This window comes from Gymnodraco acuticeps, unplaced genomic scaffold (assembly GCF_902827175.1).
Source record: "Gymnodraco acuticeps unplaced genomic scaffold, fGymAcu1.1, whole genome shotgun sequence".
Classification (NCBI taxonomy): domain Eukaryota; kingdom Metazoa; phylum Chordata; class Actinopteri; order Perciformes; family Bathydraconidae; genus Gymnodraco; species Gymnodraco acuticeps.
In genome coordinates this window covers 1-23,420 of record NW_022992248.1, presented here as the reverse complement: position 1 = coordinate 23,420, position 23,420 = coordinate 1, and the positions used below count along the sequence as shown (strand labels likewise).

At 43.2% G+C, this 23,420-nt stretch overlaps 1 protein-coding gene across 1 annotated transcript in view; it reads left to right on the top strand.

Moving 5' to 3' along the window:
• The window catches only part of LOC117540022 (glycogen debranching enzyme-like), a 64,249-nt gene extending 41,960 nt beyond the window's left edge, over positions 1–22,289 (top strand). Inside the window, 24 exon segments of the mRNA XM_034206410.1 lie at positions 1,132–1,255; positions 2,289–2,452; positions 2,556–2,657; positions 3,831–3,986; positions 5,120–5,270; positions 5,386–5,510; positions 5,589–5,701; positions 5,876–6,010; positions 6,610–6,740; positions 7,354–7,490; positions 8,552–8,606; positions 8,609–8,684; positions 9,030–9,205; positions 9,397–9,499; positions 10,112–10,235; positions 10,454–10,555; positions 10,661–10,772; positions 10,866–11,001; positions 12,538–12,650; positions 13,314–13,525; positions 13,602–13,699; positions 13,857–13,944; positions 16,184–16,317; positions 20,248–22,289. Of these exon segments, the coding sequence (XP_034062301.1) occupies positions 1,132–1,255; positions 2,289–2,452; positions 2,556–2,657; positions 3,831–3,986; positions 5,120–5,270; positions 5,386–5,510; positions 5,589–5,701; positions 5,876–6,010; positions 6,610–6,740; positions 7,354–7,490; positions 8,552–8,606; positions 8,609–8,684; positions 9,030–9,205; positions 9,397–9,499; positions 10,112–10,235; positions 10,454–10,555; positions 10,661–10,772; positions 10,866–11,001; positions 12,538–12,650; positions 13,314–13,525; positions 13,602–13,699; positions 13,857–13,944; positions 16,184–16,317; positions 20,248–20,365 (2,985 nt within the window). The 3' untranslated portion in view covers positions 20,366–22,289.
• The last annotated feature ends 1,131 nt before the right edge of the window (positions 22,290–23,420 follow it).

The following is a 23,420-nucleotide window of genomic DNA, read 5'->3' as shown; positions in this document are numbered from 1 at the left end:
GTGTGTGTGTGTGTGTGTGTGTGTGTGTGTGTGTGTGTGTGTGTGTGTGTGTGTGTGTGTGTGTGTGTGGTGTGTTGTGTGTGTGTGTGTGTGTGTGTGTGTGTGTGTGTGTGTGTGTGTGTGTGTGTGTTGTGTGTGGTGTGTGTGTGTGTGTGCTGTGTGTGTGTTGTGTGTGTGTGTGTGTGTGTGTGGTGTGTGTGTGTGTGTGTGTGTGTGTGTGTGTGTGTGTGTGTGTGTGTGTGTGTGTGTGTGTTGCCAGGCGCTGTTCGCCGCCGCTCGCTCTGTCAGACCCCGCCCTGTATGTGATAGCTGAGCTGTTCACAGGCAGCGAGCTCATTGACAATGTGTTTGTGAACCGGCTGGGAATTAGCAGCCTTGTACGAGGTACAAATACTCTGCACCAACTCACAGTGTTTTATCTCTGTCTCCTCTCCTCCTTTAACTTCATTCTTCCTCATCACACCTCCTCTCCTCCTCTCTCACTCCTGCACTGTGTGACTGCATGCTGTGCTCTTTGACTCACCGGCTGCATTCCCTTCACATATCTCTCCTCCTCACTGTGTTTTCTCCTCCACTTTCACCACCACTCTCCATCTTCTCCCTAACTCTCTTTCCTCTCTCCTCCTACTTTTCTCTCTCATCCCTTTCTCTCCTTCCTCTTTCCTCCCCTTTTTTGTTCCATCTTCCCTTCCTCCCACCCTCCTCCGTTTTCCTCCCTGTCAATTCCCCCTTTCTCCTCCTCACTCTGTCCATATTTTCTTCACTATCTCTCCTTTCTCCGCCTTCACCCTATTCTCTCTCCTCCTTTAAATCTATCATCTCCCTGTTCTCTTTGCATCTTCCCTATCTCTCCCCCTCTCTCATCCTTCTGCCCTTCTGTCCTCCGCTCTCTCCTTTTCTGACCATCTCCTCCCTGTTTCTCCTTCTTTCTCCTGCTCCCCACCCCTTTACCTCTCTCGTCCTCAATCTCTGCCCATATCCTTCTCCTATATTTGCTCCTTCTCTTCTGTCCATCTCCTCCCTATCTCTTCTTCTCTCTTCCCCCTTTTCTGTATATCCACTCTTCCTCGATTTCCCTTCCTCCTCCTCGCCCTTCACCTCTGTATGCTGTGTGTTGCTGTGTGTGATCAGTTCCTGCTGGACGCTGCCCGGACAGTGTGTCCTAACCTGTATGTGGTGGCTGAGCTGTTCACTGGCAGTGAGGAGCTGGATAATGTCTTCGTCACCAAGCTAGGGATCTCATCGCTCATACGAGGTACACGTCCACAATCACTACACTACATGCCCTTATATGAAGTGTATTTAATAATATTGACAAAGTTGACAGTTTGTGTATTTATGCTGCTTTATGTTACATGCAGTACAAATAACGTGAGACAAAGCCCGTTCAAAAAAAGGTGAAAGTGAAGGCTGTCATCCATGTAGTCCTGAAATCCCCATCACAACTCTCACTTACTGAGTGGTTTTGCCTCCAATTTGTCACACATTGTGACAAAGTGCAAACAAAGCGGTGTGGGAATAAGTCTTAAAACCCATAAATGAGTTCCTAATTTACCGCTTCTGGTTCCCTTGTCTCAAGTCATCGTTGTTTTGAACGTGTTTTTGGTTACACAGCTAAAATAAGGTCTAAGCTAGAGAGATTTCATGTGTTGCTCTATAAACTATGTCAGTAAATACCCCACTAGTGAATGTCTGAAGCTTCTATGTGTCATAAAAACGGTGTCTAAATAAACTACTCAACGTCATCACGCCGAACATTAGCCACCTTTAGCTTAGCAGTAATGATTTACGGCCGTGATGTAGTTTGTTTATAGCCTAATGTTAGCTTTTTACTTCTGGAGATTGCATTTACTCTTTAAAATCCCTAAGTGGTGTTAATATGTGAAGATAATCCTGCTGTACAAAACGTAGCTACGTAAGATAAACGTGTGTTTGCCACAGATCTTATTTCCTGCAATATTCCCGAAATCCAATGGAAAGATCCAACTGGTTTTAGTTGAGGGAGCCCTTAGGATGCTAACTTCAGGGTTGCACTACAAAAACACGTCATCGCTGCACGACTCTATACCAACAAATTCTCCACTGCACCAATAGTGTGAGTAATGCCAGAAATAGAAAAATGAAAAAAAACATTTATAGGAAAAAGGGAGTATTCTTGTCATGATTGTAAGCTTAGCCTTGGTGAGCATGTGTCCTTAATGTGAGCCTGTGTTGAACTGCAGTGCCTGTGAACCTGCATGTGTTGTGAAAGCTGTCCCTCCATGTCTCACTCCGCTCCCTGTCCACAGAGGCCATGTCAGCCGGGGACAGCCATGAGCAGGGCCGGCTGGTCCACCGCTACGGGGGGGAGCCGGTCGGGGCCTTTGTTCAGCCCAGCCTCCGCCCACTCATGTCCTCCATCGCACACGCCATGTTCCTTGATGTTACCCATGACAACGAGTGTCCCATACAGGTGGGTCCCTGGGTTTGGTCTGAAGATGTTAATAACCATTTGCTTTAGTAGGCACAATACATTCTGTGTTAAAGGTGTGTACAGTGATGTTTGTGTGTTACAGCTGCGCTCAGCACTGGACTCCCTCCCCAGCTCAGCGATGGTGTCCATGGCCTGCTGTGCTACCGGCTCCACCAGAGGATATGATGAGTTAATGCCACATCAGGTGAGTTATTAGTAACTGTATTTATATCTTGTGTGAGACGAATTCCTCAATATCATCATATTCATGCAAATATATAAACAGGGTTAATGCTAGTTTATTTTCTCTTAAGTCGTGACTTTTGTAGTTTGAAAATCTCTATGTATACTGTAGCTAGAGTGTCATGTGTTTGTCGTTAATGATTCAATTGTAAAAATCAGGATTTAAAGAGTCTCCAACTTAGCTCTGTAGATTACGCTAATCGTATACTCAACTATCACCTTCTATTATTCATTCTTGTTTGTGATTGTGTGAAAAACTAAAAGCTGCAAGATTTATTTTTGCTGGTTTAGCTTGGCTCACGCTGAAACAGCTGCTTATAATCGAAATAAACTGACAATCAATCAATAGCTAGCTAGAAAGAGTATTTTATTCTACTGCACAGTATTTCATTTTACATTCTGTTAATCTTATTCTATCCTTTATGAACATAGTTTACTCATTCCTGCTTTCTGCTTGCACCACTGTATTTACTATTTTGTTTTTGCAGTATTTGACTTCCTATGTCTTAAGTGTATGTTGCACTGGTGGCCAGGACCGGGACTTCACATATTTTCATTGCCAACAACTATGGTGTAGATTTTGTGCATTAGACAATAAAACCTGAATCATGAGATTGCTTTATTGTATGTGTACAGGTGTGGATGCTCACACCATTTTTTAGCCCCATTCCACGGCTTGCAAACAAATATTTACAAACAAATAAACTAAATTAATGTGAAACTCACCTCTGATTCCACTGCATAGAGTTGTATAATGTATCATTAACATGTACTGGATATTACACACAACTGCTACTTGCTACAGTGGAACAGATTTCATTCATTAGTGTGTGTGTGTGTGTGTGTGTGTGTGTGTGTGTGTGTGTGTGTGTGTGTGTGTGGTGTGTGTGTGTGTGTGTGTGTGTGTGTGTGTGTGTGTGTGTGTGTGTGTGTGTGTGTGTGTGTGTGTGTGTGTGTGTGTGTGTGTGTGTGTGTGTGTGTGTGTGTGTGTGTGTGTGTGTGTGTGTGTGTGTGTGTGTGTGTGTGGTGTGTGGTGTGTGTGTGTGGTGTGTGTGTGTGTGTGGTGTGTGTGTGTGTGTGTGTGTGTGTGTGTGTGTGTGTGTGTGTGTGTGTGTGTGTGTGTGTGTGTGTGTAGATCTCTGTTGTGAAGGAGGAGCGATTTTACCCCAAGTGGAACCCTTCAGCAGCCCCCTCCTCTGGCGGTGAGGTTGGACCTCAGACAGGCATCATAGCTGGGAAACTGGCCCTGAACAAGCTGCACCAGGAGCTGGCCTCACAGGGCTTCATCCAGGTAGGAACCACTCTCAGAGCTCTGTTGAGAGAGGGGAGAAAAATAGGGATTTTATTTACGCACAGTATATAACATTTTAAGGACTGGTAATAAAATAAAATGAAAAAATAGGTTAATTATATAAAATACAAATAGAAATGCTCTAGAGTCCAAGCATAATCTATTAAACAAATCACTTTTAACAAAAAATGCTGCCTGCTCCTCTAACCAAGAGCCACTGACTTCCTCTTCCAACCCCAGGAATGTATAACCAGTCCATAGCTGAATGCAGGAAGACATCTGTAACACATGGGTATGATTAAGGCGGTACTGGGCAGGTTCAGAACTGACCTCACACTCGGAGGGTGTGTCTGTGACGCCTTGGACGTGACTAGTGGCACCATTAGGGGAAATCATTTGGGACTTTCAGAATGGCCCGGTGACTAGGAAGAGAGACATTTTGGAAGATTATGGGTATTGTCCTCGACACCATCACAAACTGGATGTACACCTTTCACCCTAAATACCTACACCGAACACCAGGTGGCTGGACGCAGCTGCAGCAGAGAGGAGATGAACTTTCAGCCTGACCCACACATTTCTCCAGATATAAGTTTGCCACACATAAGGAAAGGTTTAGTTACGAGCTTGCTAGGCATTAGCACTCAGGATTTACGTAGAGCCTGATATAGGTACATCCATAATGTGATGGAAATACAATGAGCAGAGACCTGGTAAACAACTGTCTAACTGATTCTTAGAATAGTCATAAACATATTTTGGCCTCTAATGAAAACAAGGCCTCCTTAAATAATTCCTACCGTGGAAGAACATTCTTTTAACAAAAATATGCAACGTCTAATGTTTGAATATTAGAATATTGATATAGTAATATACATACTAATATATTATATCTAATATACTAATAGATAGGAATATGCTCAAATAATACATGCTGCGGTGGAGCTCGGTCCCTTTGCTGCAAGTCATCCCCTCTACCTCCTCCTTACACACTATCACTTCAATAAAGGTACGAGTATTTAAAAAAAAAAAAAAGGCTATACTCAACCCATAATGAACTTTGTATGTGTGTTGATATAATAAGGAAAAACTCAAATGTGTATCATATCCATTGATCTCATCTGGTCCTGCAGGTGTTTGTGGACCAGGTGGATGCAGATGTTGTTGCAGTGACTCGCCACTGTCCCAGCACACACCAGTCTGTGGTGGCTGTGTGCAGGACGGCCTTCTGGAACCCCCAAACACACAAATACGACACCAACATCCCACCCATGTTCATACCTGGTATGGAAATTACATTATCACCTGTCTATAACAAATCTCCAACTTGTATATCTAACTACGTTGTTGCATCTTTGTAGGATAATCTATCTCCCTCTCTTTGTCTCTCTCTCTCTAGGAAAGATAGAGGAAGTGGTGCTGGAGGCCAGGACAGTGGAAAGGCATGCTGGGAGTTATAAGAAGGATGACAAATACATCAACGGCATGCCAGAGTACACTGTGGAAATAAAGGAGCACATATCGGTAAATATTGACCATTTTTGTATTATTGATAGAAATTAGATCATTTAAACTATTATAACATTCAGTATATTTATGTAGTTACAGGAGAGTACAGTGGTGAAGCAAGCTGTAGTGACTTCTAAAGGTATATCAGAGTTTATGGAGGAAATCACCTTTCAGAATTTGACACCTGGCAGCGTCATCGCCTTCAGGTAAACCTCAGCACTGAAGGGAAATAAGGACTGTGTATTTGCATCATCATTCAAACATTACAAGGCACATTTATCACTGTTTCATTGGTTTTGGAAAGCTTTAACATTAGTTTGTTAGCAATGAAATCCTTTTTAATTCAAAGTTTTCTGTGTCTCTCCCTCTTTTCCTCACAGGGTTAGTTTGGACCCCAAGGCCCAGAAGCTGGTGGGGATGCTGAGATTTTATCTGACTCAGTTCAGCCCAAAATACCGGAGAGGCAGTGAAGCAGATGAACACCTGCCAGAGATTCTGACCAAACCCCTGGCACAGTGAGTCAAATGTCCACACATCACTCACTGTAAATATTTTCTTATGGTATGAACAGAGTAAGGTTAAACCCGCCTTAACTATCTTTCATAACTATAACATTTGTTATGAAGGTTTAGAGGCAAACAGTGACTCAACTTCACATGTCAAACTTTGTCTACAGATGTTGTAGAGTTATGCACATGTGCCAAAGGTTGCATGAAGTCTTGAGTGTCTCAGAAACTCAGATTGAATTTCCTCAAGTGTCACTCGAGCTAGTGTCGGTTGGCTGTAAGAAGAATTAAAACTCTGGAGGTGTGAAGTTCAGCGGATTTATTGGAAGTCTTGCTACAAGCAACTGCTACTGTCATTGAGTTGCATTATGGGAAATGTAGGTACCATATTTGGACAAGGAGAGGAAAACAAGGAATTAAAAACCATATGTCTGCTTGTTATATCATTTTTCTCATTACACTGCTGTGCTTACTTTTTATAAATGTGTATTAAACAAGACATCTAGTAAATGTCCCTTTGATGGAATGGGACAGCTTGAATGTACATAAGAGGTGTGGAATGACAAAGATGATGACACTCGTTGGTGTTAAACGTGTGTGTTCCACAGACTGATGTCCAGGCTGACGTTAGCCGACCTGAACATCCTGCTTTTCCGCTGTGACGCTGAGGAACAGGAAGATGGTGGAGGCTGCTACGGGATCCCAGGATGGGAGAGCCTCAAATATGCTGGACTACAAGGTAGTTGCACACAGTTTCAAATTGAGACACTATACGGTGTTCTATATAGTTTACAGTGTACTATAATAAACTATAATATTTCCTCAAAAGAGGATGTGCTAAGTACAATAACATGTTATATAAAAAGGCAAGTACACCTTTATAAAATGCATATAAGACAACTACACATCCAAGGTAGTAAAGTTAAGTAGCTGCATTATAACGTCCCGCCTTCTTTGTGTGGCCGTTCCAAACGCTTTGAAGTGAAAATATTTCTACTGTTCAGATATGCGCTGGGGAGCTCACTATAGGAGCTACAGTAGAACCTAGTTTTAAGCCCCATGTGTCCGACATACGTTTAACAAATCTTAACAAAGACACTGTAGCTGTTGGCGAGTGTTGTACTTTTATCAACACTCACCGTCCTATTCGCTCTATGGATCTTCTATTTGGTGTTCATGCTGAAATCTTGAACAAAAATAAAGTAGCCTGAACATATAGATAAAAGGCAGTCTGTCCTCTAAAAGCGGTGATTGTAATTGAAAAAATAAAAAAAGTAGGAGAAGTGACTGTCTGCCAGAATCCTATTCCGTGTGGACACAGGGCCTGAGGTCAGTTGATTTTGTCGCTTCAGGTCTAATATCAGTGCTGGCTGACATCCGTGCCAACAATGACCTGGGCCATCCTGTGTGTGGCAACCTCAGACAAGGGGACTGGCTCATAGACTTTGTCGCCAACAGACTGACACGCAGAGAGGGACCACTGCAACAGGTGAGCAGCCTACAGGACCACCAATACAAAAAGACACATTTCATTTGTCTCTTCTGGTATTCAGCCCTTCAGATACATTTGGTTTTAATTGTTCAGGTTTTGAGGAATCTGTCTTTGATGTTATCTCATGAGAGTTGAGCACAATGAAGGTGTAGGGAACAGTATTTACAAGACTTAAAGGTGGGGTAGGTAAGTTTGAGAAACCAGCTCCAGTGCGCTAGAATTTGAAAATACACAGCCGGAAAACAAATCTGCCACTTCCTTACAGAGCCCCTCCTCCAACACACGAACGCACACATGACCAATGAGGGCACGAGATAGGTTTGTGCACAGATGGAAGGCTGACAGGCAGGTAGGCCATCCAGTTACTTTAGCCGGGCCGGCTAAAATGATTGGTCGTGCTTTTTACAGCTACGGCTGATGATATTTCTTTATGGATTTTTTGTCAAAGCACTTCAGATATTCATTGCTATCGGGATGTTAAGAGCATTCCATGGAATATAACAAAGTGTATCTCGAGCCGGTTTCTCAAACGTACCTACCCCACCTTTAAGTAATTCGAAAATATCTTTAAAAAAAACTAAATGATCAATGGTGCTGTAACACCTCTGCAGACACAAGCCACTACCAACACGTTCAAAAAATACTGCAATCTGTGTCCTATTTTATTTTTTTAAAGCTATACTATACTGCACTATGCATCTGTTCTCATACTTCTGCTGCTATGTCATCTTAGCCTAAACATTGATTTTAATGGTGGTTTTTCTTTTTATTGACAAAGCTTTGAGTGTCTTAGACACCACTATTTAAGTAAAAAATGTAAGTGACAAAATATGTCTTAATCAGATGAGCTGTGCCTTTAAAACAACTTGTCAACCCTCCTGTCACTGTAAGCTACTCGCTATGCAGGGTAGAGCAGTATGATTATAGACAGGATGCAAATAATCTTCGAGTTGGATATCTGTAAAAAGATTAGTACTCATGCATGCACTAAACTACATGCCTCTAGTTTAAGTCCAGCTCTTACCTTCTTCTGATGTGTGTACATTGTGTGTGTGCAGATTGGTCAGTGGTTGGCAGCCATGTTTAACTACCTGAAACACATCCCACGCTACCTCATCCCTGTTACTTTGATGCCATACTGGTGTCCACCTACACTACCGCTCTGGACGCATCTCAGAAACTCATGTCCAGGTAGGAAACAGGAAATATGCTTCGTTAGGATCTGATATTATGGGGGCCAACAGGTGCAAACACGCTGCAATGGGCCAAAACACTTCCATTAGGAGAAAGTGCTGCACTTTCAAAACACAGGCAAATAAAAGCACATCTTCACCAACTTGACGATCCATGTGCAGCGGTTACTAAAAGTGTTGCATAAATCGCACTTTTCCCTTAATGGAAGTGTAACAGGTTTGCACCTGCCGGCCACCGTAGTGGCACTATTCTAAAACAGTTTTTGCAGTTAAGAGACATGTTGGACAACCCCACTTCCTGTCTCCCTTCAGCTGCTTATATTCTCTCTCTTTGTTCAAACAGTTTCGTGCAGAATGGCTCCAGCTTCGTGCGTTACCTGGCACTGGGGTCCGTTCAGATGTGTGGCGTTGGAGACCTGCCTGTCCTCCCTCCCCTTTCTACGAAACTTGACAACGTTCCCTACCGCGTCAGTCCAGTCACAGGCCAGAAGGAGCAGTGCTGCGTCTCATTGGCTGCAGGTAGCATAGCAACAGACGCTTAATGGTGTCTCTGTAGATAAAGTTACAATTATTATGAATTATTATTAATAAAAGTGTGTATTGAATTGAAGAATGAGCTCATTATCTTATGGAGATGAAGGTGAAATGAAATAAACATAAATACTGTAGATGAGGTGAACGCTCATTGGCCGATTTGACTCATCCTTCAGGTCTGCCTCATTTCTCCTCTGGGATTTTCCGGTGCTGGGGCCGAGACACTTTCATCGCCCTCAGAGGACTGATGCTGCTCACTGGGAGACACATCGAGGCTCGGTGTGTGTGTGTGTGTGTGTGTGGTGTGGGTGTGTGTGTGTGTGGGTGTGTGTGTGTTGTGTGTGTGTGTGTGTTGTGTGTGTGTGTGGTGTGTGTGTGTGTGTGTGTGTGTGTGTGTAGTGTGTGTGTGTGTGGTGTGTGTGTGTGTGTGGTGTGTGTTTGTGTGTGTGTGTGTGTGTGTGTGTGTGTGTGTGTGTGTGTGTGTGGGTAGTGTGTGTGTGTGTGGTGTGTGTGTGTGTGTGTGTTGTGTGTGTTGTGGTGGTGTGTGTTGTGTTGTGTGTGTGTGTTGTGTGTGTGTGTGTGTGTGTGTGTGCGTGTAGTGTGTGTGTGTTGTGTGTGTGTGTGGATGTGTGTGTGTGTGTGTGTGTTGTTGTGTATTATAGACGTGTGTGTGTGTGTGTGTGTGTGCTGTGTGTGTGTAGTGTGTGTGTGTGTGGGTGTGTGTGTGTGTGTGGTGTGTGTGTGTGTGTGTGTGTGTGATGTGGTGTGTGGTGTGTCCTGTGCTGTGCCCAACAGTCATACACGTTTCGGTCTCTTAAGGCTCCTTCATTGCCCTGCCCTTCAGTAACTTAACTCTAAAATAAACCATTCTGTCTCCCTGGTCTCCCATAGCAACATCATCCTGGCATTTGCGGGCACGTTGCGTCACGGTTTGATCCCCAACCTGCTGGGTGAGGGTCGCTGTGCTCGCTTCAACTGCCGTGACGCTGTGTGGTGGTGGCTGCAGTGCATTCAGGTAGTAATATGGTATAATGTAAAGAAGGAGGTCTAAATACATTTCACTTTCAACAAGCAATCCCCTCTAAAGTTATTCCTAACTATATTAAATGTTTGTTTACCTACAATAAATAAAGAAAAGTAATGTATTTCTACATACACATACAGTATGATCTTATATTGTCTTTTAATAATGTACTTATTTATAAACTTTAACCTCCTTTGTGCTTTCTTCAGGACTACACTTCCCACGTTCCTCAGGGGCATGAAATCCTTCAGTGCCCTGTTACACGCATGTACCCTACTGATGACTGTGAACCTCTGACCCCTGGAGAAGTGGTATGTACAACTGAAAAACACACACACACAGTTAAAGGTCAGCAGCACATCACTTTCCATATATATAATGTGTGTGTGTGTGTGTGCGTGTGTGTGTGTGTGTAGGAGCAGCCTCTGTATGATGTGATCCAGGAGGCTCTGCAGCGCCACCTACAGGGAATTTCCTTCAGAGAGAGAAACGCTGGACCCAAGATAGACATGCACATGAAAGATGAAGGTAGACAGACGTTGCTACTGCATGATAAAGCCCACCCCGGCTGCTACTGCAGGATAAACCATGTTTCATCAAATGCATGAATCTTGTTTTCAGGGTTCAACGTGGAGGCGAAGGTGGATCCAGATACCGGATTTGTGAGCGGAGGAAACCGCTTCAACTGCGGCACATGGATGGATAAGATGGGAGAAAGTGAGAAGGCAAAGAACAAAGGCATGCCCGCTAGCCCAAGGTAACACATGCACACACACACACACACACACACACACACACACACACACACACACTCAAAGGTAGCATGGATAAAAACACACACTCACACAATCCAAGGTAACACCCAAATACACACTCACTCTGAAAGAACACATGATCACACACATGCAAACACACACTTCAAGATACATACAGGCACACAATCCATCCATCCATCCATCCATCTTCTCCCGCTTATCCGTGGTCGGGTCGCGGGGGTAGCAGTTCCAGCAGAGAGCCCCAAACTTTCTTTTCCCTGGCGACATCAACCAGCTCTGACTGGGGGATCCCAAGGCGCTCCCAGGCCAGCGAAGAGATATAATCCCTCCACCTGGTCCTAGGTCTACCCCTTGGTCTCTTCCCAGCTGGACGTGCCTGGAACACCTCCCTAGGGAGGCGCCCAGGTGGCATCCTAACTAGGTGCCCGAACCACCTCAACTGGCTCCTTTCGACGCGAAGGAGGAGCGGTTCAACTCCGAGTCCCTCCCTGATGACCGAACTTCTCACCTTATCCCTAAGGGAGACAGCAGCCACCCTGCGGAGAAAACCCATCTCGGCCGCTTGTATCCGTGATCTCGTTCTTTCGGTCATGACCCATCCTTCATGACCATAGGTGAGGGTAGGAACGAAAATGGCCCGGAAGACAGAGAGCTTTGCCTTCTGGCTCAGCTCCCTTTTCGTCACAACGGTGCGGTAAAGCGACTGCAGTACCGCTCCCGCTGCTCCGATTCTCCGGCCCATCTCACGCTCCATTGTTCCCTCACTCGAGAACAAGACCCCGAGATACTTGAACTCCTTCACTTGGGGTAAGGACTCATTCCCTACTTGGAGTGGACAGTCCATCGGTTTCCTGCTGAGAACCATAGCCTCAGATTTGGAGGTGCTGATCCTCATCCCAGCCGCTTCACACTCGGTTGCGAACCGATCCAGTGAGTGCTGAAGGTCGCAGACCGATGAAGCCATTAGAACCACATCATCTGCAAAAAGCAGTGGTGCAATCCTTAGTCCACCGAACTGCAGACCCCCTCCCCCATGACTACGCCTCGAAATCTGATCCATGTATATTACAAACAGGATTGGTGACAAAGCGCAGCCCTGGCACACAATCCAATATATCATAAAAAGAAATACACACACAGAAAATACATGATAACACATACACACGCACACTCCAAGATAACACACACACACACACACACAAACCAAGATATCACAAATACAATTACACACAGACACTCCAAGGTAACTCCAAGGAACCATTTCAAGCTACCACACACACACAAGGTACCACACAAACATTCATCACACACGGTCCCTCACATTACAAACCCCTCAGTGTCTTAAAGCTAGTTTGCATCAGATCATTGTCCTGTATTGGATTTAATCAGATATGAAGATTTGCTGTTTTCCTCAGTGTTACTTCAGCATTACTGTGTATGTTTGTTTCCCCTATCCTCTGATGTTTTACAGTCTAAATAATTAACAGAATAACAGAGGTGAATGTGTGTGTGTGCAGGGACGGAGCAGCAGTGGAGATCGTTGGTCTCAGTAAGTCAGCTGTCCGCTGGGTGGTGGAGCTCCATGTCAAAGGAGTGTTCCCTTATGACGGAGCCAAAGTACACAGAGATGGTACACACACACACACACACACACACACACACACACACACACACACACACACCACACACACACACATACTCACTGTTTGTTCACATGATGAAATGTGTCCTGCACTCCTTTGGTTTGACTAGCCATCAGTATGAACCAGGGGCCTCAAACTCATTTTAGTTCAGTGGCCGCACACAGCAAGATTTGATCTCAAGTGGGCCGGACCAGTAAAATCAATGCATGATAACCTCTACATAACAACAACTCTAAATTGTTCCCTTTTTAGTGCAAAAAAGTAGATTCTCAAAATGTTTATCATTTACACACGTGCATTACAGATCATGGTGTATCTACAAAGGCATACAACATTTAGACAGTATCTGGAACTGAACAATTTAGTATTTTACTTTATGATCAAAACAACTTCTAGTCAAGATCTAGAAATTATTTTACATTCATTTCCACTTCTGTGTAGTAATCCTGACCACCTGAACTGACACACCACCATACAGACTAAAGTGGGAACTGTTAAGGAAGAAGGTTTACTTATCCCCCTGCCTTTTAAATGTATAACATATTCATACATGAAAAATACATTAACGTTTTTGACATTGCAGTTCATGTCTTGTAATGTATACACTTTGAAGATACACCCTTGGTATGAACCCTGTTGTTGTGTTGCAGGTAATGAGGAGTTCCTCTCGTACTCCCAGTGGAACCAGCAGCTGCAGCAGACCTTCGAGGCAGGGTTCTGGGTGTCCGGGGACCCAGGTGACCCCAATGAGAAGCATGCTGACCTGGTGCACAAGAAAGGCATCTATAAGGACAGCTACGGGGCCTCCAACGCCTGGTGTGACTACCAGCTGAGACCCAACTTCACTATAGCCATGGTGGTGGTGAGTAGAACATCTGGTATAGGCTCACGGTGTGTTGAGCTGTGATTGGTTGCTGAGAGGTTCTCTGTATTTGAAGGCCCCCGAGCTGTTCACAGTGGAGAAGGCCTGGTTGGCCCTTGAGATGGCTGAGAAGAAACTGCTGGGCCCGCTGGGAATGAAGACGCTGGACCCCGAGTAAATATATCTTCATTAGGGTGTTTGGCAGATATACTGTCACTCCACCTGCTTTTAAATGTATTCATGTACATGTGCTTAAAAGAAGAGTGATGGCAGTAGGAGGATTCCTTATACATTCAGTCTCATACTGATAATAGTATTTGTGTTTTCATAGTGACATGGTGTACTGCGGTGTCTATGACAACTCTCTGGACAACGACAACTACAACCTGGCTAAAGGCTTCAACTACCACCAAGGCCCAGTGAGTGAGACGCACTCATTACAAACAACTCCAAATCCACTACAATCTTACAGAATGCAGATATGTGAAACCCTGAGAGGCTATCTGAAGCTTCATCATAACCACCCAGACACTGAGCAGATAGTCATCTGAATACATCTTTATTTTCATTTAAGTTCAAGTTACAATAAAAACTATAACATCTTACATTTACTAGTTACCTGTGACAAATCTGATCAGTAACCTAATCTGATTATTACAAAATAAAAGTAATCTAATCTGATTACTTTCCGTTACTTTTGGACTGCCTCATTATCAAATATATTGCAAATAAATACAAGAGAAAATCAAAATCAATAAGAAGTGCACTGAAAAAACTGCAACGATGACTTTAGTTAAATGTATCATGTCAACAGAATTCATATAACAATTAAGTTTAAATATAAATATTAGGTTCAACCAAATATTATTGCTTTCAACTAACCTAATATAGTTATGTGACATTTGTTGACATAATACATTTAATTAAAGTCAAAGTTTTTTCAACAGAACAATGTAACCTTAGAAAAGAAGAAACCAAGATATTCAGTATAAAAAATGTCTCATCTGAAATGAAAGGCTAGGCCAACAGAAAAGTAAAGTTTACACATTTTAGTTAAAAGCATTAGTTTACACAATTAAAAGCAAACACAGTGTTTTGTTTAATAAATCAGGTGTCCTCCTACTTAATTTAAAGGTCACCTATCATGCTATTTTTAGGCAATAGCATAGGTCTCAGATATATAAAAACATGTCTATGAAGTGTTTTGCTCAAAATACCAAACAGATCACCCATTCTAGCCATGCCTCAAATCTCTCTACTTCACTTCCTGTTTCAAAAGTGCTGATTTTATGTATAAAGCTTAAAAAAAAATAGAATTTGATAAAAAAGGAGGGGGCTGAGCTCATGTGGGAGATTCTACCGGCAGATTCTGCCGTGATGAAACGCCATATCATGGATTATCAAGGATTATCTCTGAAACAGTTTGGAGCTCAAAGGCTTTCTCTCTTGCTGGTTATACCACAAGGTGAGTTCCTTTGTATTTCCTGCTTCTTCACACACATGCTCTCTCCAGTACAGGTTAGCTCTGAGTGTTAGCGATGCTAATGTAAACACAGACCAAATTACGTCCAAAACAGTCGGGCATTGTTTCTGATAGCAATTTTCTGATAGTGCTGTGGGTCCACATTGCCGATATGATGTCAAATCGGATGCAAATCTGGATCAGCTCCGTTGTTCCCCGTTTTTAGAGATTAGGGTACGGAGGAAAAGAGAGAGGGTTTTATTTTCTGATGCTGCGTGAGTTCCCTGACACACCGGGGACACATGTTTATGTGGAAAAGAGATCACAAAGTGCATTTTGCCTGATAGGTCCCCTTTTAAAAAAAGAATGAAAGTAGCCTAAATGAAAACCATAACGAAAGTTCAGATAGTATGTCTCCCTACAATATATTGATCTTTATTTCAAAATGTATTGTAACATTGTTATCCTGCTAGTAATCCCCATTTAAAGGTCACCTATTATGCAAAATCCACTTGTTCATGTCTTTTATACATCAACATGTGTCCCCTCTCTCTGTGTAAAGAGACTCTGAAAGTTTCAGGAAAAAATATTCTCACTCTTTTTGTCCTGATCCATTTCTATAAAAACCTGTCTGAAAATGAGCTGATCAGATTTTGCCCCCCCCACCTTATCACCTGAATCTCCTCCAAGAGCACCATTGAGTTCTTTGTATCCAAATGTCTCTCAGAGGGGCGTGGGGAGGGGCTCCTTGTTTTCATCTAAAGTAACAGACAGAGAATCAGCACTTTGGAAACAGGGCTGAAACAGAGGGGATTATGGGTAATGCTGCAATGACCTGTTTGGTGTTTGGAGCCAAACACTTCAGAGACTTGTTTTGTATCTGAGACTTATAATATATTTATAAAAAACAATATAATAGGGGACCTTTAAAAAAAAGTAATCTTGTTGCATCTTTTTGAATGTAATTTATACAGTTACCATGTTTTAGTATCCTGATTACGTAATCCGTTACTTCCCAAGCCTTGAAAAACTTTACATACTAAAATCTATTTCATAACAACTGCTGTCTAAAAACACAGATAAGGGCATTTTAGACAATGAGCTGCAGAAGAGTTAGCTTAAAGCTAACCAACACCTTGAACTATAGCATAGAACCAGCGGTGAAGCAGGATTTTAATATATTTTTTTTGTTGTAGGAGTGGCTGTGGCCTGTAGGCTACTTCCTGCGTGCTAAACTCTACTTTGCCAAGAAGCAGGGAGAAGAAAGCTACGATAAAACAGTCACCATGGTGAAGAATGTTCTGTCACGGCATTACACCCACCTGGAGAGGTACGAACACTGTGCTCCCTTTCACTTATAAAGAGACTTTTAAAAGTCATACTGAATGAATGGAAGGTATGCTAACGGCTAATGCTGAATGAATGGAAGGTATGCTAACGGCTAATGCTGAATGAATGGAAGGTATGCTAATGCTGAAAGAATGGAAGGTATACTAGCGGCTAATGCTGAAAGAATAGAAGGAATGCTAACGGCCAGGGGCTGTATTTTAGTGGTAAAAAAAATGCATTCATCATCATAATTATTCTATATAATTTACACACAGTGCCTGTAAACCGAAGGAGAACGCTGGCCTTTATTCTCCTACTGGAAAGACTACAGAGGAGGGATGGGGGGAGGAGAAGGAACCGGTTTTGGGGACTGGGCCGGATGCTGTCACCGTTCCACTTCCTGCCCGACATTACCTTACGGCTGCGTTGCGTCGAAAAATAGACTTCAATCCTATTTCGAGCGGAGCCCAGCGGCAAGACGCTTCTGGGACGCTTCTGAGCCGTAACGCGGCGCGTCTGGTGGAATAGCACCCATTGACTAGAGTGGCCGCGATCCTTGCGGACGCCGCGGCGCAGCCGCAACGCGCCCGTAACACGCCGCAGACGGACCCAGTGGAAACTAGGGGTTACGGAGCATCCACACAGCAGCGTGCGTTGACTAGTGCTGTAGCGACGCGTCGACTTCAAAATATCGTCGACGACATATTTCCGCGTCGACGCGTCGCTACACACACGTGGGTCACCCAAAGCAACAAGCAGTTCGCAATCGCACTTCAAACACAATGGAGACTGAAACGGCTACCACCTCCTCCTCACAGGATTGCGCACGAAGCCCCCAAACGAAAACATCTCGCCCTAGGTCTTCAAAAGCATGGGAATATTTTAAAGTTAGTCCAAAACGCAAAGATATTTATATATTTATATCTTACTGAGACTGCTGCATAGCCTAGCAGAAGCAGCAGCTAGCTGTGGTGGCTACCATTAGCAGCTAGCATTTGCTCTCCGATTTTTACATAAAATGGAATTATGGATTATAAATTCAATCATTTTTTTATACATAGACGTTAAAAACCTATGGATTAACCGATTCAGCCGCGTTTTTTCTCATTTTAATGCCATTGAACACGTCTTTTGATCAGATTGACAGCTACGGTGGTGAGACGATCTCACTATAAGCTCTGTGAAGGTACGTGTTGTGATGACTGTATTTGCTTCCCCTGTCGCGAGTTCGGATGACTCAGTGATGATACTATATACCTACATAATCTGTGGAGTCTCAGCTTTAATCGGATATATTGTATGTGCAGCTACGATAAGTAATAAGGGTACTTTTATCTTGAGTTCTGTGCCAATGTCCGTTAGCATTTTTCGCTCAGGGGTCATTTAGATGCTTCTTATGAGACTTGTGTTTTGTTTTGGTAAACAGATTGTATCGTCAGTTAGCTGAGATTATTTCCGTTAATCTGGTATAACACATTAATAGGTTCTTAAATATTAAGATCCCCTGAGACACAGTATCCTGAACAAATTTTTTTTTACATTACGTTTTTTATGAATTGAACAACAGAAAAATAATCGTCAGATTAGTTGACTAATCGATCAAATAATCGCCCGATTAATCGTTTTCAAAATAATCGTTTCCCCCCAGCACTAGCGTTGACGCTTGGAGGTGGGCGTATCTGAAGCTTGGGGATATTTTGCGAGCAATGCGACCAACAACCAATCACATGAATCTCCCGCCTCCGACATACAAAGCAATAGCAATGTTAAAACGAAGTAAACTGGATATAAAATCCCCAAACAGGCGAAAACCTACCAGATTCACCCACTGTCTCTGCCACCTCCCTCCATGCCTCGCTCCTCCGGTTTGTATCCCGGTAGATCAACAGAGACTGATCATACTGCACCGGGTGATTCACTACCGCTATAATGAATTTTCCCTCCATTTTTTTGAATATGAGGAAATGACCTGCGTAGTCTCTCCCAGCATACACGCGGTTTGATTGGCTAGTGCTTGTACTGGCAGATTTGCATAAATGGGATTTCATTGGCTGACGCCTCCGTCGAGGCGTCAAAAGTTGAACATTGCTCAACTTTTGACGCTCCACGTCGCTTCCCAAAATGCAGTTCGGCTAAAAGTGATGTCACCCCATTCAAAGTGAATGGGCAGAAGCGTTGGAAGCTTCAACGCACGCCGCTGTGTGGACGGGCCGTTAGGATGAATCCTATTTTTGCCACGGCACAGCCGTAACATAAGGTCGGGCAGGCAGCCCCCCTTCGCAGGAAGTGGAAAGGTGAGCATCCGGGCCAGGCCCATCCCCCACATATACTAATTTAGCAGACCCCCCTCCTTCATCACAATACCTCCACTACGATACGCACAATGGACGACGAGGTTTTCATCATGGAAGTGGAAAAATACACTATTTTATATGATGTAACCCAGGGTTGCCAACTTTGGGTACCTGGCTGGAGTGAGATTGATATCATGGGTTTAATTATTACACATATGCGCACTAAATGACTGTTATCGTGTCAGTAGCGGGACCTTAGCATATATATAGGATATATATTTACAATATATACAAAGACACAATATTGGAAACAGAATATAAAGGGCACACAGTTTCATTCACTAATGAAAGTCAAACACATGTTTGTTTCCACTGTTTTATTGTGTGCCTGTCGCGATAAGCAATTAATTGACTTATCGTACGATAAATAAAAATGAACTCGATAAAGTGCCATTTACATGAGGATGTGACTAGCAGTTTGAAAGGATGTACTTGAATTATTATTATATATTATCATTATGTCAGTGGTCTAAAATGGTCATACAACGGTGCCGACAATATTATCGTTTATCGCAATAATTTCCAGGAAAATGTATCCAACCAAATTAATGATCGTGAGAGGCCTATACATGAAACACACACACAAACAAATCTACAGACTTACTCCAAACTGCCAAATACATGAATTAACACACTCTCACTCTCATATACTCTTTGACTCTATTGTGGCCTAGTAGAACAATAAGCAGCAGACTTTGACTTTTTATCATTTCTACTGGATCTTAGATCTGCGCATGCGCAATACGGGTCGGGGATTGACCAACCGGCTCCCACTGCTCTGCTGTCTGTTAACGTTGTTAAGAGTGGTGGGGGCGGGGAGGGAGCGGATCCACAGCTTGAGCAGCTGTCAACTCAACATTGTAAATAACTAACCAAAAACAATCGCCGGTTCATCTTGTTTGTGGCGTGAGAATAGTTTGGGCAGCGTGAGAGCGTGAGATTGAGAGTGAAAGCGTGTGTCACACGCCAGATGCGTGAGAGTTGGCAACCCTGTATAACTATTACAATTATTATTAACTGTGTCTGTAGACTACAACACAACAAAATAGGAAATGTATAACAACAATAAACCCAATTTAAACAGACACATAAATAAAACATGTAACTACGTAGCCTACTTACTTTCTTGTAGAAGTACAAATGTCCAGGATGCCTGAATCAATAACAAAACTGCGAGCCTGCACGCACGACGCTACGCTTCTGAAACGCTTCTGGGACGCGTCCGGTGGGTTATGGCGCTAGAGGAGGTCGGACCAAAACCGCGGCGCAGACGGACCCAGTGGAAACTGGGGGTAATGCTGAAAGAATGGAAGGTATGCTAGCGGCTAATGCTGAAAGAATGGAAGGTATGCTAACGGCTAATGCTGAAAGAATGGAAGGTATGCTAGCGGCTAATGCTGAAAGAATGGAAGTTATGCTAGCGGCTAATGCTGAAAGAATGGAAGCTATGCTAACGGCTAATGCTGAAAGAATGGAAACTATGCTAGCGGCTAATGCTGAAAGAATGGAAGCTATGCTAACGGATAGCTGAATTAACGGTTGTGTTGTCATCACTTCGCCTCTCTGTCTCTGCTCAGGTCTCCATGGAAGGGTCTGCCTGAGCTGACCAATGAGAACGGTCAGTTCTGTCCCTTCAGCTGTGAGAGCCAGGCCTGGTCTCTGTCTACCGTGCTGGAGGTCCTCTTCGACCTCTGAAGCCCCCCCAACGTCACGCAGCAGTCCCACTTCCTGCAGCAGAATAGTTGTGCTGAAGATTGACTGAAGAAGAGAGTCCCCTAAACCCAGAGCTTGCCTTGAGTAGAAACACTGACGCAGCAACACTGTCTTCAGTGTCAGTCCACTGTTGTTAGGGTTACCAGTGAGACAGATCATCTGGGAGCTCCATCCTGTTTCAACTACCCTGCACTGATAGGGAGAGTGTGTATTAGAGCCTGAGTCCACATAGCATCTTCTTCTGGAAGGGCGCTGTGCAGAGCCTCCTCCCCCCTTTTAATCAAGAAAAAAACCGTCCTGGCACTGATGTTTCTATGACAACCATATCTTGATAGTGTACCAGCGATGTTGTTTGGCAAACTCGCTTTGCCCCCTTGTTCTCAATGAACTATTGAAGCTACTATATATGTGTTTCACCATTACAGGCAGCCAGAAGATGCTTACTCTCACACTTTGTATTATTGAGCCTTGTTAATCAGTCTGACAGCCGGCTTAGCTGCTTCTAACTCCCTTGACTGAATAAAGTTCAATTCAGGATCATGTTTACCATCTCTCCCCGATCACATACAAGCAGCAAGAGCATCATTTCAAACAATATTTAATATTCTCTAATGTTTTGAATAAAATAAGAGAGTAGCCCAGCACTTTAGTGTTGATATGCACTTAATATCATATCATAGAGCAGAACTTGCATAATAAGTCCCTCGTAGTCAGCTCCACGTGTGAGAAGATGCTACAGCTTTATCACAGCAGCATTTCCTTCAATAAAAACCCTTCAGTTCGGTGTCCGACTGGTGCAAATGCACTTTAATGTCCCAAGACATTTCCATAAGGAGAAACGCGCTGCAGCCTCAAAAACAATGCACATTAAAAAACACAAATGTGCCAAAACACGTGCAGATGAAGAAAAAACGTCACCAACTTGCGCAGCGTTTAATAAAAGCGCTGCATAAACAAAACACTGCAAATACAAAACACAGCAAGAAGCTCGAAACAACAGAAACCAGGGGACACTAAAAAGTGACGCACACAGCTGGGATCGGAGCGCTTGGTGACGTTGTGTTGTTATATTCGCATCGTTCAAGTATTTTGGTATTCAGTTTTTGAAGCTGCAGCTCGTTTCTCCTAATGAAAATGTTTTGGGCCGTTGTAAAGCGTTTGCACCCGTCAGCCTGCGTACTTTAGAGCATAAAACAATGAATATTTTGCATATGATTGTCAAGCTTTTCCCCATTTTGCCACATTTTTCCTACAAGCTTTAATATGTTAGATATCATCTGTCTCCGTGTAGAGATATTCAAACAGCAGTTCTGTGCATGAACAGTGGTCCGTGTGTGACACGCTGCAGCGCTCTGCTGGGGGCTTCCACTGTCTGTACCCAACGAGGAGACATGGAATATGAGCCAAGTCTTTCTGATATCACTTGGATTTCATTGTCAATGTTTGTGTGTAAAAGTAAAGCATATGTAGTCTCTAGCCTAAACATGCTTCTAACATGTAGAACACGACATCACCCAGTGTTACAGTATGTAGGATGTACCGTTTCTTTGTTAAAGCGTCTAACCCAAGGGATTATATCCTCTAAAAAATATTCACATTAAAGAGTTGTTAGCTTTTATTTAGAGTTGTACTTGTGTTCATCTTAACAAAGCCATTTACAGTGCCCTTTAGAACCAAGGTTAGCCTGTGCCATGGCTGGTTTAATACAGAGGGATGAAATCTATCCGACAAACAGACATCACAATCATGAACATATGTACTGTACTGATACTACGTTACTGCATTAACGTCCCCCCCTCCCACCGTGTGTACCTGCTCCATTATCAGTGTGGGTTTTCTGTGTCATGTTGGAATGCCTGTTTGCAGTGTTACAGTAGCAATGCTGAATAAACTGTTACAGGTCATGGCTCCTCTCTTTTGTGTGTGTCTGTGGCCTAGCATTACTATCCTTGTGGGGACCTAAATCTGTTTGCACAGTCACGTGTGGGGACTTGCCTCCCTTATGGGGACAAAATGGTGGTCCCCATGAGGGGAATCATTGATTTTAGGGTGAAGACTTGGTTAGGGTTAGGCATGTGTTGGTTATGGTTAAGGTTAGGATAAGTCTCCAGGAAATGCATGTAAGTCAATATAATGTCCCCTGAAGTGATGTATACATGGTGTGTGTGTGTGTGTGTACAAATCTGACAAAAGTGAGTGATTGACGTTTGAATGAGAGAGAGTTAGACGGAGTGTAAACAAAACTAGATAGTGAATATGCAGAAGGAAAATGATGTTTGATCCCAGAAACACCCTTTGAGAGGAGGAGACTGGAGGGAAAGCTGAGAGTAAAAGAGCTCGGACCAGGGGCCTCATTTATAAAGGGATATACGCTCAAAAGATGGCGTACGCCAGTTTCTACGCAATGTTTGCGATTTATAAAATACTAACTTGATGGGAAAACGTGCGGTCCTCCACGCAAACTCTAACCCATGCGTACGCACTAAGCACAAAAACGGGAGAGACGAGAAACTGCGACACCGTTGGCAGAAGGAAGAATGGAGAGAAATATGTGGAAATAATACCATAAATAAAATGTTACCTCTCATTTATCATATATGAAGAATTCATTTTCAAACATTGATTAAAGCCAATCTTAAAATGATTTAACAAACGCCTGTTTGAGACTCCTCAGTGCACACAAAAACATAACTTGGAGAAATAAAAAAATACGGATATGTTATTTAAAACCACCTCCAATATGTTGTGATAATGTTATGAAATGTTTTCTCATAAATGATGCGGTAAGCAGGAGGACAGAATTACGTCTAAACTGACGCCGTGTTGCATTTCTATAGGTTGTAGATACGAGCATGGTTTTATATACTATCACGTTTAATCGTGTTTTATGCCGTTTGCCAAGACTTGATAAGTCGCTCGTAAAACACAGGAGGTATGGAAACTAAGAACACCATATGTGGTCAATTGTATAGCTAATATAACACAACACATTAGTTGTATTTCCTTTAACTGGTGGATATAGTGTTGCTGCGGGGGG